The sequence below is a fragment of the Chiloscyllium plagiosum genome, unplaced genomic scaffold (genome assembly GCF_037043375.1).
Source record: "Chiloscyllium plagiosum isolate Xiang-an unplaced genomic scaffold, Cpla_swu_hap1 HiC_scaffold_47, whole genome shotgun sequence".
Lineage (NCBI taxonomy): Eukaryota > Metazoa > Chordata > Chondrichthyes > Orectolobiformes > Hemiscylliidae > Chiloscyllium > Chiloscyllium plagiosum.
In genome coordinates this window covers 6,596,720-6,610,915 of record NW_028270185.1, presented here as the reverse complement: position 1 = coordinate 6,610,915, position 14,196 = coordinate 6,596,720, and the positions used below count along the sequence as shown (strand labels likewise).

The following is a 14,196-nucleotide window of genomic DNA, read 5'->3' as shown; positions in this document are numbered from 1 at the left end:
GAGGACCAGGCAGTAGAGGTTTATGATGGCAGATTTAGATGAGGAAATATACTCCAGTTGGGCACAGACTAGTTGGGCTGAGAAACCTGTTTCTGTGCTGTATGTTCTATGTAGGTACTACTGTAGTATTATTGGAGTACTTTGACCACAGTGGCTCAAGAAGGTGGCTCACCACTTCAGTAACGATGAATGGACAATAAATTCAGTTATGCTGTGTCCCAAAATGTAGTTTTATATTGTGAATCAGACTAACTTCACTGTGAGGAGAAAGTGAGGTCTGCAGATGCTGGAGATCAAAGTTGAAACTTTATTGCTGGAACAGCACAGCAGGTCAGGCAGCATCCAGGGAACAGGAGAGTCGACGTTTCGGGCACAGGCCCTTCTTCAGGAAGAAGAAGGGCCTGTGCCCGAAACGTCGAATCTCCTGTTCCCTGGATGCTGCCTGACCTGCTGTGCTGTTCCAGCAATAAAGTTTCAACTAACTTCACTGTGAGCTTTGTAAATCTGACACTTCATTCTAACTGCTAGCAACTTGATGGTGCAAGCAATTCATATCAGAGGTGCTGTGATTAATGTTATTTTTATCACCTCTCCAATCTTTCTATCCCATCCCATTCTCTCCTGGAGAAAGACTGTTTGAGCAAGAACAAGTGCAGTGAGCTGTATGGCCTCCTGTACGGTTGTACACCATGTGATATGGTAGTATGTCTCGGAGACTGGATAATCCCAAATTTAGTTCCTGATATTTTATTTTAGAAAGAGCATCACAGTGGCTCAGTGGTTAGCACTGCTGCCTTCCAGGACTCCGGTTCAGTGCCATCCCCGGGCGACTATCTGTGTGGTGTCTGCATATTCTCCCTGTGTCTGCATGGGTTTCTTCCAGGTGCTCTGGTTTCCTCCCACATTTCCTTCCTAATGAAGGGCTTATGCCCAGAACATTGATTTTCCTGCTCCTCGGATGCTGCCTGACCTACTGTGCTTTTCCAGCGCCACAGTCTCAACTCCTTTCCTCCCACATTCCAAAGATGTGCAGGTTGGCCGTGCTGAATTGCCATATATTGTTCAGGAATGTACAGGCTAGGTGGATTGACCAAAGGGAATCCAGCAGTGGGGTAGGGGGGGTGAGTCTGGGTGGGGTGCTCTTCAGATGGCTGGTGTGGACACGTTAGCTGAATGGCCTGCTTTCACACTGTTGAGATTCTATGATTCTGTTTAGTGCCTGTTTATGGGATCTTGTTGTGTGTGTTTCCTGCATGCTAACAGTGATTACAGCTCCCAAAATCACTTTGATTGTAAAGCACTTTGAGAAGTAATGAGGTTGTGAAGGGAGCTACAAAAAAAAAGTTCTTTTCAATATTGGTCTTGTCCAGATGGCTGTTTTTTTATGCATGAATCTGTGTATCACATTTCCCAGGGTATTTCACTCTTGTTAGGAAAAATGAGGTTCAATCCTCAGCTAATGTCAAAGTGTGTACAGTACTTGTCTTCCTGGGCAGTAATCGTTGTTGATTAAAATTGATAATTGCCTCACCTCTTCTGTTTATAAATGCCCTGTCCACATTGAGTTACTCTTATTGTGCAGCTAAATGCAGTAGCCTTTCTGCATGAACAGCACCACACATGGAACAATAAGATGGATGACCAGGTAATTTTAAAAACAATTATGCACCATATTGACTTAGTTCATAGCACAGACTGAATCATGTTAATCTGATGCCTTAGTCCACCATATGCTGTGTTTTTGAAGCAAACAAGAACTTACTGGAAATAATAGCAGCCCTTCCACAGATTAGACTTCTCCATAAATAAAGAATATTTCAGGGATTGAATGAATCACTTGATTACACCTGGTCTCTTTGCGATTCCTTGCTGAGATTTATTCTATTTCTCTAATCTTTTGATGTGTTACTGCTTTGGAGCAAGCTCCAACTTGTGTACTATGAGTGTGTATATTTTTGTTTTCTCTGATGTTTAATTTTCCTTTTGGGCTTCAGGCCTCATAAGTTTGTGTTTTTTAGCCGTAGAATATGTCTTGCCTGTGACTTTTTTATGACTAGGAATAAATAATGCTGTGTGTGGTGCTGTGCATTAGACACTGAACTTCAAACTCTCAAATTGGCTTTCATATTTAGTTCAGACCGCTGTGAGATGTGTCTTTATCAGCAGGTGAGGATCGTACACAGTGTTCCTATTGAGTTGCGTGTTTACGCTGTAGCCTAAAAGTTATCATGTTGACTTTGTTGCACGTGAAACATTGTGCCTGCCTTGAATATTGAAAACCATTTCAGGGTACAAATGCAAGAAAGTGGAAATGAAAACAGAAGGTGCTGAACGTGGTCCAGAAGCTTCCGATCTGATGTAAGGTCATCATCGGCCTGAAACGTTAAATCTGTTTATCTATATTTGCTGCCCGACTTGCTGAGCAGTATGGGAATTTCAGGTCAGGCAGTGCCTTTGCAGAAAGAGTTAACATTTCATGTCAATGATGACCGTTCATCAGTTATGATGCTGTCTGACCTGCTGAGTATGTCATCTTCAAATTTTAAAGGTACTGGTTATTAGGAAAGGAACTGCCTGCACACAGCAAAATTCTTCAGAGATCATGGGCTCTGCGTGGAATGAATTTAAATAGTTTTAATCTAGTATCTTATGGGCAGCTTAAAACTGCCCCTTTCAGAATTGATTTGATTAATTCTCTCCTAATGAGCACTAGTTTGAGAATCAGTCATCACCAAGGGAAAAGGTTCATGAAGCAAATGTTGCAGTTTCTGCATTGGTGCCCAAGTAAATGACTGGCAGCACTTACTCATGAGGCACCCTTGGTCTTTCAGTAAGAGGAGCTCTGCGGGGGTTGGGGAGGAGGGTGGTGGTAGTTGTGGGGGAGGGGTGATCGACGTGGCAGCAAGCGCCTTGCTGATTGATCAATGGCATGTGGAAAATGAGAGCTAATGTTCTTGAGTGCTGAATATAGCAACTGCAGATGGAAGGCTTGTCCCTGCGCCAAAAACCTCAGCATGTGTTTGATTATGAATTTAACAGAATTGGAAACGGTGCACGACAGTGTGGGAGGAACAAAATAAAGATTTCTTCTTTTTCCAGCTCCTCAAAATTGGAAGAACTTGTAGAACCAGTGGAGAGTTCTGACTTTTTTTTCTCTAAGTTAATGACAGTTTAAGCAAAGGAAATTCTATCTTTCCTTTAAATCTCCCCAATATGTTGTTTTTTAATTGTATGTCTCCAAACAGGCAAGATTACCTTGCAAGTGCAGCGAGCAGTTTAGGAAGCGCAAGTGGTATGTTGGGGTCTATTGCAAGAGATTTTTTTTGGGAGGGGTGGGGTTTGAGTACAGGAGTAAAGAAGTCTAATTGCAATGTACGGAGCTTTGGTGAGACCACACCTGGACCATTCTGCAATCTGTTGCTATACCTAAGGAAGGAAATGCTTGTCATTTAGGGGACAACAAAGAGGTAACTAAAAAGAATCAGAGGAAAAATCAGGCAAACACATCCGAATATCCATGAGAGGTTGTTGTCTCCATATTAAAAGGAGGATATACTTGCAGGAGATACAGGCCAGCACAGGATCACCAGATTGGTCCCTGGAATCAAGGAGTTGGCCTGTGAGGAAAGATTGTGTGGGATGAGCCTATACCTTCTCAAGGTGGGAGGTGATTTTATTGATTCTGAAGAAGGCTTGGCCCGATTGATATTGAGTGTTTTCCTGGCTGAGGAGACTAGAACTAAGCAGTGCGGTCTCAGGATAATAGGGCATTGTATACTGAAATGAAGACAAAATTCTTCACTTGAAGGGTTGTGAATTTTAGATTTCTGGGCGCTCAGTCTTTGGATTTTTCAACCCTGGGTGCAGTAAGGTTTTGGACTCCAGAGGGAATTGGGGAGATGGGGATCAGATGGAAGAAAATGTAGTTAATGTCAAGGCTTGGTCATGATCTTCTTAAATGGCTGAGCAGGCTTGAGGGACTGTGCAATCCTCTGTGTGTTTTTCCAAATCACAGCCATTCTTTGCACTGTTGCAGCACCCCATAGTATCAGGATTCAAGTCCACTTTAGGGATTCAGCACTTCAACTCTGTGAAGTACTGAGGGAGTGCTGCCATTGGGGAACCCTTCTTTCAATTAAGACTTTAGACCGAGGCCATGCCTGCCTCGGATGCAAAAGATCCCATAGAACAGAGGCGCTCTCACTTTTGAGTTCCTTTGACTCACCAAATGTTGCTAAGGCTGGGTTATAAGGAGAGGCTTGTCATTGCTGATAGAGAAGCTCAAGTGATCTGATTTGACTTTTTAAGGACTTTATGAAAAGATTTGCTAAAGACATACTTTTTCTGCTCGTGAATAATTTGGGACATGGGTTTGAAACCCGAACCACATTCTTCAAGAGCAAAAGCGGGAAACATTTCTTCACACAGGTTGGTGCAAGTGTAGAATTTTCTCCCACAAAAATCAGCAAATTCCAGTTAACTCAATCGTTCTAAATATGAGATTGATGATTATTACTAGATGAGGATATGGTGCCAAAGCAAGCGGATCACATTAGGTGAAAAAAACCACGAGTGGTTATCTTATTGAATAGTGGAATAGACTCTCGGGGCTATCTGGCGCACTAATAATATTTTATCACTCAACTCAGTTGCAGCAAAACACACTCTAGTTCTGTTATGCTTTTGGCATCTAATCTAACCTGTTATTAATTTATTTCTTGGACAGAATCTCCTTCGCATCCTCAGTTTGGATGTCAGCCAGAGGGGAAGTTCTGCATCTCTGGATTCAGCCAGGATAAACGTGAGAAGAAGCGGAGCTCTAACCTCGCCTTGCTGAAGAAGAAGCTCTTTAGGCGGCGGAAGTCAGCCAAGGCGGCTGACCATGCGAAACACATGCGCGAGCTCCTGTGCAGTTGGGACGTGCGTGATGTAGGTCTGTTGGTGAAGCAGTATGAAGCCGCACTAGCTGTGAAGGAACTGGTGATTCAGGCGTGTGTAGCCAGGCCAGAGGCCAGCCGGTTAAATGAAGACCTGGCCAAGTTGTATCAGTTCAAGTACTGTACAGATGTGGACCTGGTATTCCAAGGTACGTGCTTTCCTGTACACCGTGCTATATTGGCAGCCCGGTGTCCTTTCTTCAAAACTCTCCTCTTGTCCAACCTGGACCGTGCTGAGCTAGTCATGGACATCAGCACTGTTGGAATAGACATGCAAATACTGTCATCTCTTTTGCACTACTTGTATAGTGGAGAATTTGGCATGCAAGATTCCCAAATTAAGAACGTTGACGTTTTGGTCCGTCTCAGCGAAGAGTTCGGGATGCCCAATGCACTTCACTTCGATATCTACAGTCTCCTGGAGAGCTCCTGCTATTATGATGCAGTCCTAAGCTTTACCTCTAACCCCGATGCGTCTGACAACTTTGAAGGATGCTGCTTAGAGGGAGAGTTCCGCTGTCACAAGGCCATCTTGTGTGCTCGTTCTCCATTCTTCCGCAACCTCCTCCAGAAGCGCATTCGCACCGGTGAAGAAACCACAGACCGGACCTTGCAGACTCCAGCTAGGATTGTGCTGAACGAAGCAATCATTCCAAAGAAATATGCAAAAGTTATTTTGCATTGCATGTACACGGACCTGGTTGATCTGGACTTGGTTCTGCCTTTCAGCCCATCAACTGGCAGCTTAAGAGAAGTGCAGGATGAATCTGGGAAGGACAGTGAGACCCGACTGGAAAGCGCTATGGAGCTGTTCCATATAGCTCTCTTCATTGAGTTTGATATGCTGGCACAAGGTAAGGGTGGAAAAGGAGTTGTTGATGTTCTGTGGGTGTGGACAGGATTGATCAGTGGAATCTTAACAATTCAAATTAGTAGGGTTGTTTAAAAGCAAATGAGATCCTTGGGCTTTACAAAGAGATGCTGAAAGCGCAAAAGCAAGGCGGTAACATTAAACCTTAACAAAACACTGCTTATACTCCAACTGAAATTTTCCTTCCTTTATTAGGCACTATTCTTTAGGAATGATGTGAAGAGCTTCAAGGGATTGCAGTGGAGATTTATTAAAATTATGTCAGGGATAAAAAGACTGTTGGGAGAAACTTTGAGTTGCTGTCTCTTAGAATAGAGACACTGATAAGATTTGATAAAACTGCTTGAAATGTTGAAGCAAAACAAGAGAGAAACATTAGAATAGAAGGTTTCATAACTAGAGGACATAGACAGAAGGGGAATGATCATGTAGTGAATGGTGATGATCTGGAATGCACCATCTTAAAAGGGTGCTGGGAAGAGATTCCGTTTTAAAAGGGAATTTAATCAATGCTGGAAAGAGAAAATTTTGCAGGATTATGAGGAAAAAATGGAGAATGTGGAATTAATTGGGTAGCTCTTTCAAAAGAGTCCTACATAAAGGATTGAATAGTCTTTTCCTGTGCTGTATCATTCTATGATGGCAAAGTTACTATCTGCCATTTGGTTTGACTTACTGTGGAATTACTCCATATTTTACTTCAATCTGTAACATCATTGTTTTTGGCTTCTGGCATGAAGTGGGTTATAACTTTCCCCTTTCAAACTGAACTGTGGTTTCAAATACTGATTGAAGTAATAGGGCTTAAGATGATAAGACATAGGTGCAGAAAAAGGCCATTTGACCCATTGAATCTGTTACACAATTCAGTGAGATCATGCCTTATCTGATAGTCCTCAACTCCATTTCCTACCTTTTACCCATAATCCTTGATCTCTTTACTGATATAGCAACCTGTCTGTCTCAGCTTACCATATTCTTTAACTACTCAGTTTCTACAGTGAGGAATTCCACAGGTTGACAACTCTCTGGGACAAGTCATTTCTCATCTGTGTCCTAATTGGATGACCCTTTATTCTGAGAATGTGTCCTCTGATCCTAGACACTCCCACAAGGAGGAGATGCCTCTGCATCTACCCTGTCAAGTCCCCTAATAATTGTATATGTTTTAATAAGGTTGCCTCCTTCTAAACTGAGTATAGGCTCAACGTACAAAATCTCCCCTCTTAAGGTAATCTCTTCGTATCTGGAATCAATCTCGTGAGCTTTCTCCAGATTTCTCTAATACAACTGTACATCTTTCCTTAGATAAGGGGACCAGACTATTCATATATTCCAGATAGTGCTTTCTATTGCAGTAGTTCAAAAAAAGGTTGTTGATCCCCAGTATAGAGGGATTATCTTAACAGTAACAGTTAAAAAGACTGGGACTCTACTCATTGGAATTTATAAGAATGAGAGGTAAACACGTTTTTAAAAAAAAAAGGATTCTTAAGAGGCTTAACAAGTAATGTTGAAAATTGTTTACCCCTCATGGGAGGATTTATGACTGGGTGCATAGCCTCAGAATTAAGGGGTGTCAATCTAAGACTGCAAACAGGAGGAATTTCTCCTTTTGAGGGTTGAGAGTCTCTGGAACTCGATGCCACAGAGAGCTTTGGGAGTAGAGTTTTTGTGTATATTTAAGTTTGAGATAGATTCCTGATTTGTAGGGCAATCCAGGGTTATGGGAAAAGGGCAGGAAAGTGGATGTGAAAAGGGTCCGATCAGCCATCATCCTGTTAAAGGCAGAGCGGATTCAAGCAGCCTACTCTTGTTCCTATTTCTTTTGGTATAGTTTTATCAGGACCTCCCTATTTTTATATTCCATTCCCTTTGTAGTAAAGGCCATCAGTCTATTTGCCTGCTGAATTTACATGATAGCTTTTTGTGATTTATGAGGCCTATTAGCCAATCCTGTCTCCATGCTAATATACCATCTCCAACACATGGGCTATTATCTTATGAAATAGCTTAACATGTGATACCATATCAAATGCATTCTGAAAATCCAAATACATTACATCTACTACTTTTCTTTTATCTGTCCTGCTTGTTATCTCATTAAAGATTTCTGAGAAATTTGTCAGGCATGATTTGCCCTTTATGAAAATGATGCTGACTGTGCTTGATTATGTTATATATTATAAAATTCTACTATTAGATCCTTTATAATAAACTTTAACATTTTCCCAATTGCACATATTAAACTAACTGACCTATAAGTTACTTTGTTTGCCTCCTTCCATTGTTGAATAAAAGTGGTACTTCAGTTTTCCAATTTGTTTGGGACTTTTCCACAAACTAAGTATTCTTGGAAGATTACTGCCAGTACATCCACTGTCTCTGTGGCTACTTTCTTATAATGTCCTGGGGTGCGTCCCATCAGATCCAAGGAACTTATCAGTCTTTAGCCCCATTAGTTTCCTTGGTATTTTTTCGCTAGTGAAAGTTATATTTATTTCATCTCCTCCTTTTGTCCTTTGATTTATTTCATAATTTTGGAATACTATGTGTTTTCTACTGTGTAGGCTGATTAAAAAGTAATTATTCAACCCCTCTGCCATTTCCTGGTACCCCATTATTGTTTCTTCAGCCTCATTCTCTAAAAAGGCCTATGTTCACTTTGGCCGCTATGTTCATTTTCATATGTTTAAAAAGCTCTCGCTGATTGAGGATTAAATTGCAAGTAATGTTAAGACAGAGTTGAATTTCTGACGTCTTTTATTCATATTTCAAACATTCCCAGTCTTATGACTGACCTCTAATCTTTGCCACGTTACAAGTTTCTTTACTTGCTATTTGATGCTGTCCTTAACTTCCTGGTTTACCATGTTTGGTTCATCCCTTCTTAGAATCCTTCTTTGTCACTGGGCTATAACTTTGTTGTGAGCTACTAACTATCATTTCTTACTTTCATACGTATTCCAATCCTTAATAACAAAGCTATCCCATCACCTTTCCTTTCCTGACCATACTTAGAAAAGTTACTTAACCCTGAATATGTAGCTTTGATCTCCTTGTAACCATGTCTCCCTAATGGCTATAAAATCTTACTCATTAACCTGTATTTGGGCTGTTAATTCATTTAATGCTGTTTCGAGCACTGTGTGCTCAAGTGATTAATTTTGTCTGTTTACTGTTGTTTTTTCCCTTTGACCCTATTTACCTTTGATATCTATCTTTGTATACTCTGTCCTTTCCTGTTCTGTTCTGCGTATCATTATCCAAATAGCTGCCCTGTAATACTATCATAATCTCTTGCTTTGCAAGTTTATATTTCCCCTCTCCTAAACACCCCCACTCCCTACTCCTCTTCTCTCCCCCCTGCGCCCTTCCCCCAAATTAATTTAAAGCCCAGTACATTTCCTTTCTTTGGGTATGTGCATCCTCAGATTAACTAGGTTAGGGGGTGGCTCTGAGGCCTTGTTTCACATTGGGAGTGCATGCCCTCGTGAGGAGGTTTCTGAGCCTTCATTGGAAGCAACGAAGTGTAATACTTATATGTGTAACAGACACCAGCAGATTCACAAGTTTACTGAGGCAAAGGGAAGCTTTCTAAGGGATGGGCGAGATAAAGAGCTGTTAGACATAACCTAATAATTTTTTTAGAAAGTCTTGAAAGGAATGTTCATGTTTATGAAATATATCATGACTTTTTAAGAAGTTAATGAAATTGAATTTGCTTGTTCACTTGGACTTCCAAGAAGTTCTTTGATGAAAGTTCCACATGAAAGTCTTTTAATTGAGCTGTGATCGTGGCTTGGCTTAAGTTAGTCTTTAATTTAATGCCACTACACTGACAGTTTGCCTAAGAGACTTAAATGATTGTTATGAGAACCCACTGGTGCTTTGTATGTGCGCATGAGCAATTGCATTCTCTATTTTAAACAAACTGAATTTGCATTAAAGTGTGAGGAACCACCTCAGATGTTCATTTCTCTAAGTTGCACGGAATGAGGCATATTTTTATATTTGTTAAAAGTTTGCATTTATGTGGTAATTTGTACTTAAAGCCTTAGGATTACCTTTGGTTTTTATTAACACTCTGTCAGGAATGGTTACTGAATGGAATATGGATCCTTTGTTTGAAAGTATGTGGCCTTGACACTCCTTGTATTGGCAAACTCCTGTTACCCTCCAAGAACTCTGCTTCCCTTTATGCCTGGCCTCTGAATATCCCTGTTTCTTTTGCTCCACTCTTGGTAGTTGTGTCTTCAGTTGCTGAGGCTCCGGGAAGGGGGTAGGTTGGTGGCAACAGGAAACCATATTAACTGTGATTTTACTGGATGGCAGAACTAGCTCAATGCACCAGGTGGCCTACTCTTCCTCCTAAATCCTATGTTCCCGCTCCGCACCTCTCTAACTCTTCTTTTGCCTCTTTTAATGATCTTATTTGAAGTGTACTCCTTTGATCAAGCTTTTAGTGCTGAAATCTCCTTAAGTGATGGTGTGTCAGTTTTTTTTTGTGCTCCTGTGAAGTGCCTTGAGATGTTGTGACACTTTAAATGTACTAAATATAAATGCACGTTGTTGTCCAGTATTGTTCTGTGGGATTGCGACTAACCTACTTTTATCAGGAACCTAGTTGGCCAATTGGGAGTGTTCCAACTGTATCTGCTCTTGCAGCAGGCTGACCTGGAAGCCCAATTCAAAACCAGTGTGCTTTTGTAGCAAGTGGATTCAGTTAAAAAGAACATTTGCTGCATAAAATGAAAAAAATACTTTATGAATGTTTTTACTGCATTCTTTTGTGGAATGCAGTATCTAAATATATATATTTCATAGTCAAAGCGAGCAGTATCTAAATGATTAAGGATAAGCTTGAAACAAGACTTTGAAGGTGCAGAGTTGGTGTAAAACATTGCCCTGTAAAGTTAGTGCCTCAAGACTAAATAACAAGTTAGAAGAAGTTGGAGCCAACCTTTCTGCTAAGACAGCAGCGTGACTGGACGTAGGTTTGTTCAATGAGCTATTCTGTATGGTTTCAGTCTTTGTGAAACAAGGGAGACGTTTAAGGTGGTGGAGGTTGTGGAGAGCAGAGCCAGGTGTTGGTCCCTAGGCCCTTAAAGTCGAAGTAAGCAGGGGAAACTTGGGTTTTCCACCTGAAAGGGTATTCTCTGCAAGATGCTCTCTTTAAAAGTATATTAAATTGTCATTGGATATATGGCAAAAATTAATTCGGTATTAAACCTCAAAGTAAGCATTGGGCAGTTTATAGTGCCCCATGTGACATGGGTTCAAACTCAAAAGATAATTTTAAGATGGGTATTTACACTAGAAATAATCAGTTCTTGGAATCAACCCTTGAAGCCAGATATGGAGTCAAAACCTCAAGAAGTAAAGAAACTAGAACGTGTGACATTATGGGGAGAATTTATTTATTCTTAGATGGGGGTCCTTATCCATGAACATCTTGTGATCTACAGCATTCTCTGTGCAAAGATTTGTTGTCAGGATCTTGTTCTCTGGCGGCCTTGGTTTTCTAAAGAGTGTATGTGTGTGTATAATATGATTGAAGTAAAAGGCTGTTCAGTATTTCAGCACAAAACCAAAAGAAAGACGTTTGTTCACAAAGCTGTAGGACGTGTAGGAATGACAAGAGAATGGAACTTGCATGGATTGCTCTAAATGCTGGCAGAGAGACAATGGGTGATTTCAGTAAAACTCTATTAAGCTAGCCAAGCGGTTCCACAAAGGATGAGTGAGCTGTGAAATCAATTAACTGGGAGAGTATCGACGCAAACATAAATAGATTCGAAAGGCAAAGGAAGATGTTCCTACATAGAGAAGGGATTAGGGGATATGGTTTTCGATTGATCACAAAGGCACTGGTTTTCTAAGTATTAAGTGTTTTGCTGTTCTAGTGTTCTAATTCACATTTTTGTTCTCTGCGCAGGCTGTGAGGACCTGATTGTTGAGAGTGTCACTCTGGACTCTTTAGTTGCTATTCTGAAGTGGAGCTCTCAACCATATGGATCCAAGTGGGTCCATCGGCAAATGCTGCATTTCCTCTGTGAGGAGTTCAGTAACGTCATCACTTCTGACATTCTCTATGAGCTGAGCAAGGAGCACCTGATGGCTGCCATCCAGTCAGATTACCTGCAGGTACTTGACCCTCACTGTAACTAGTAAAGTTCAGATTTTCTTCAGGAACCTCAAGTTCTCTTTAGAGAAATGTGTTAAAGAGAAATGGTGCCCCAAGCAATTTTGATTTGTGTTGAATTTTAGAAAAAAATGCTTGAGATTTTTACTTGGGGCTGTGTCTGATAGGAGAGTTTTGACATCTGTAATACAAGAATGAAACTTATCTATCTTAGTTTGCTTCTGGTGGTGTCAGCAATTTGAGGTGAATAAAGAATCGAAATGACATTGAATGCAAAAAATCATCCAGGAAATTATTTTCAAGCCTATCTTTTCTGTGTCATCTCTTTGAAAGATCTACCAGCTTAGTTCCACTCCTCCTCCTCCTCCTTTTTCAACAGTTCTGCAAATAGTTTATTAGCAAAGTATTTATCCAAGTCCTTTTTGAAGTTGTCTTTGAATCTGCTTCATCATCCTTTTCAAATGGCACTTGCATCATACCTGGCTATATTTATTTTTTTTAAAAAATTTCTTCCTTATGTAAATTTATGTCATTTACTAACTAACCTTTATGCTGTCGGAAACAGGTTTTATTTGATTAATTTGTAAAAGCTCATCATAGTTTTCTGCCAAATTTCTCTTTTACATTTCTCTGTCCTAAGGAGAACAAACCCAACTTCTCCAGTCTCGCCACATAACTCTAGAATTTCATCCTTGGTATCATTCTAGCAAATCTGCTTCTGCACACTGTCCAAGACCTAGCTAGAGACAAATAAATGACTTGATTTTAAGTGGTGTACTTTCTATGCTCACCAGTACTTATTTGCTAATTACTTCCAGTGGCAATGCTGGAGTTCAGAATGGAATCCAGGTGGGAATCTGCCGTTGATTACTGCTGCTCCTAGTTGTGGAGTTTAAGCTGCCTTCTGACTCAAAGTTGTGGGTTCATTACCGCCTAGTCCCAATTTGGTCAACATGTATCCCTGCAGGCAGCCCCAGCAATGTACAAAGTTCCACTTCTTCAATAGCATCGTCTCCTCTGCTGTAACAGTACCCAATATTTTGTTTTGCTCTTGAAGTGATTTGAGTAAGTTTGTATCATTTTGTTAAAGTTTAATTCTTCTGCCTGACTCTGCTGTTGCTCTGAGGGCAATGCCAGAAAGTAGTGCCCTTATACCAGGACTTCAGCACATAGCAAAAGTTGAAGTGCTGTTGCAAACCTAGGGGAATGTCATTGTCCTGTAGAGAGGATGATAAACTAGCAGTCTGTCTACCTGCTGTGTTAATATGGAACTGTCCTGTTTATTTGGGAAAGCAAATGGTACATCATCCTTTATTTCAAAGGAATTGGAGTACAACAGTGAAGAAGTAATACTGCAATTGTATCAGCTATTGGGACCTGAAATACAGTACAGAGTTTTTGTTTTCCTTTATCTAGGGAAAGCTACGTTTCCCTTGGAGGGAGTGCAAGGAAAGTCACTAGATTGATTTCTGCACTGAGGGGATTGAGAAGATCAAGTAGAGTAGGGCTGTTTTTATTTAGAATTTGGGGTGATCTTGGGTTATTGAATTAAGAGGCTTGACAAGGTGGATGCTAACAGCATGCCCCCCCCCCCGGTAATCTGGAACCAAATACCTCCGAATAGGAGAGGACTATTTCAAACCGAGATGAGAAAAGGTTTGTGAAGCTTTGGAGTTCTGTGCCCTGGAGAGCAGTGAATGTTTAATATGTGCAGGATAGAGTTTGACCCTTTTTTTAGACACTTAGGGTATGATGTCTGATGAGAAAATGGGTTTGTGGTAGCAAAATAGTCATGATCCTATAATGCTAGAAGAGGCTCAAAGGGCTAAATGATCTACTTGTCCTACTTCTTGTGTTCTTAACTGGGGAGCTCATACCCTGCCCCGCCCTTCAATCAGCACTGTGAAAGACAGATTAACCAATCTGTTTTCTTTTAATTGTTGTTTCTGGCCTCTGTATCTAAATAATGAGTAAGGTTTGATATCGTTTGTATTGTTATTTTTATAGTTCAAGGATCTGGACTGATGGTTTAAAGATTTTTTGATTTCATGCCACTGTAGTGAGTTAAGAATTTGAAAGCAATTTTGTTTTACAGATACACAGTGACCCACGGATTAAACATCGCTGTTGGATTTAAAGCAGTAGACTAGATTGCTCATTCGGGATGGAAACTTGCTCCTCTTACCTAATTTATCTCTTGTGCGACTCCAGCCCCATACCATTGTGACTGATTCCTAATGTCC

The 14,196-nt window shown here is 40.7% G+C and overlaps 1 protein-coding gene across 1 annotated transcript in view; it reads left to right on the top strand.

Moving 5' to 3' along the window:
- The window catches only part of LOC122542775 (BTB/POZ domain-containing protein 7-like), a 74,383-nt gene that overhangs the window by 12,503 nt on the left and 47,684 nt on the right, over positions 1-14,196 (top strand). Inside the window, exons 3-4 of the mRNA XM_043680808.2 lie at positions 4,727-5,791; positions 11,747-11,955. Of these exons, the coding sequence (XP_043536743.1) occupies positions 4,727-5,791; positions 11,747-11,955 (1,274 nt within the window). The remainder of the gene's footprint in view (positions 1-4,726; positions 5,792-11,746; positions 11,956-14,196) is intronic.